At 38.2% G+C, this 1,428-nt stretch overlaps 1 protein-coding gene across 1 annotated transcript; it reads left to right on the top strand.

Moving 5' to 3' along the window:
- Positions 1-835: 835 nt before the first annotated feature.
- On the top strand, positions 836-1,180 carry LOC149145450 (protein GLUTAMINE DUMPER 4-like). The gene has a single exon (XM_089452458.1). The coding sequence runs from the start codon at positions 836-838 to the stop codon at positions 1,178-1,180; it is 345 nt and encodes a 114-aa protein (XP_089308584.1).
- The last annotated feature ends 248 nt before the right edge of the window (positions 1,181-1,428 follow it).

Genomic DNA, 1,428 nt, shown 5'->3' with positions numbered 1-1,428 from the left:
TTTTTTTTAAATATAACAATCATATCCAGTGTTGACGTCACTCACACAGTAAGGAGGCCATAAATAAATGACGTCACTCACACAGTAAGGAGGCCATAAATAAATGTATGCTAAAGAAATGTTGTATAAAGGGACGTTCCACCCATAAGCTATTGGAGCGCTCGACAAATGTTAATGGGAGATAGGGATGGCTCGTTCGCATTCCATCCAGTTACATTGGATACCAGGTAACACATTTATGTATCGCCCCACCAATAATGATGGCTTCCCACCATAACACATAATAAGATTATACAAGTATGGTTTCCCATCATAACATATAATAAGATTATACAAGTATGGTTTGTTTTTAGCCGGCCAACCCAAGAAAATACAATAATGCGGAGCACAATGTGACATGTAGCATTGTGATAACTTTGTAGGACAAATGAAAAATATGTTTCTGAAGTGGAGATCTGTATCTCTGATGAGATAAAGTAAAATAAGCACCATATAATGGACGTAACAGTTTTGCTAAGTACCTTAGTCACCTATAACTTTTTAAAGTCGAAAATGGATTGGCCTACTGGTTTGTGTCAAGCCAAAGTGGCAGATCTCAAGAATATATTGTGTGCCCATCACATATCATTATTTTATTAAAGTGGCCCATCGGATGGAAACATTGTGTTCCCTTCTAATATTATATTCCGATGCCATCAGAGTTTTCATAGTGTTCCACAGTGTTACAGCTAATATTGGTCACAGGCCCATATGGATATAAATGTGGGTATGCCTCTCTGAAATATCTGCAATCAAAATCCTCTGGAAGTAGCGAGGTTGTGGCCGACATAACACTATGAGGAATATTACTGTGCATTATAATACGAGCGCAGCTTCTCTATGGAGATCGCCAGTTCCATTTCTGTTGGGTGGAGTGAGTTTTCTAATCGCATTGATAGCTTTTGCTCTGATCATTCTGGTTGTCTCGCACGTGAAGGACTATTGTGGTTCTAATTCAGAAGAAAATAACAGATGGGCGCTTAGTAGTGAATCAAGTGTTGGTTATGCTGAAAAGATTGAGACACTGCAGAATATCATGTCTTCGTGCGCCGATGATAAGCAGGAGAAAGTAGTTGTCATTATGGCTGGTGATGACTCGCCCACCTTTATCACTAAACCAGCTTCTGCTTCCGCAGTATAAAACGGAGTACACGGGGTCATAGCACCTAAACCTTCCAATATGTATATAAATGTTGGTACTCACACAATGAACTTTGATCTGATTCGGAATCTCTTTCTTTTTGTATTTCTCTTATGCTTTCTATCTGTATCATATCTTCCAAGATCCATACTTTAACGTTGTAATTCTAATACAAAAGCATACATTCATTTCATGTAAATTTGTCTAAATATAGAGGAGTGTTTTCCTCGGTGTACTTCGGAGTAAGT

Source organism: Pinus tabuliformis, chromosome X, assembly GCF_031772625.1.
Source record: "Pinus tabuliformis cultivar Carrire ecotype Pingquan chromosome X, CPIR1, whole genome shotgun sequence".
Taxonomy (NCBI): Eukaryota; Viridiplantae; Streptophyta; class Pinopsida; order Pinales; family Pinaceae; genus Pinus; species Pinus tabuliformis.
The sequence above is the reverse complement of the archived record's forward strand: the minus strand, read 5'-3'. Positions and strand labels throughout refer to the sequence as shown.

Bases quoted from the DNA above. Each gene is read 5' to 3' on its own strand.
- LOC149145450 (XM_089452458.1), top strand. From the start codon at position 836: ATGAGGAATATTACTGTGCATTATAATACGAGCGCAGCTTCTCTATGG.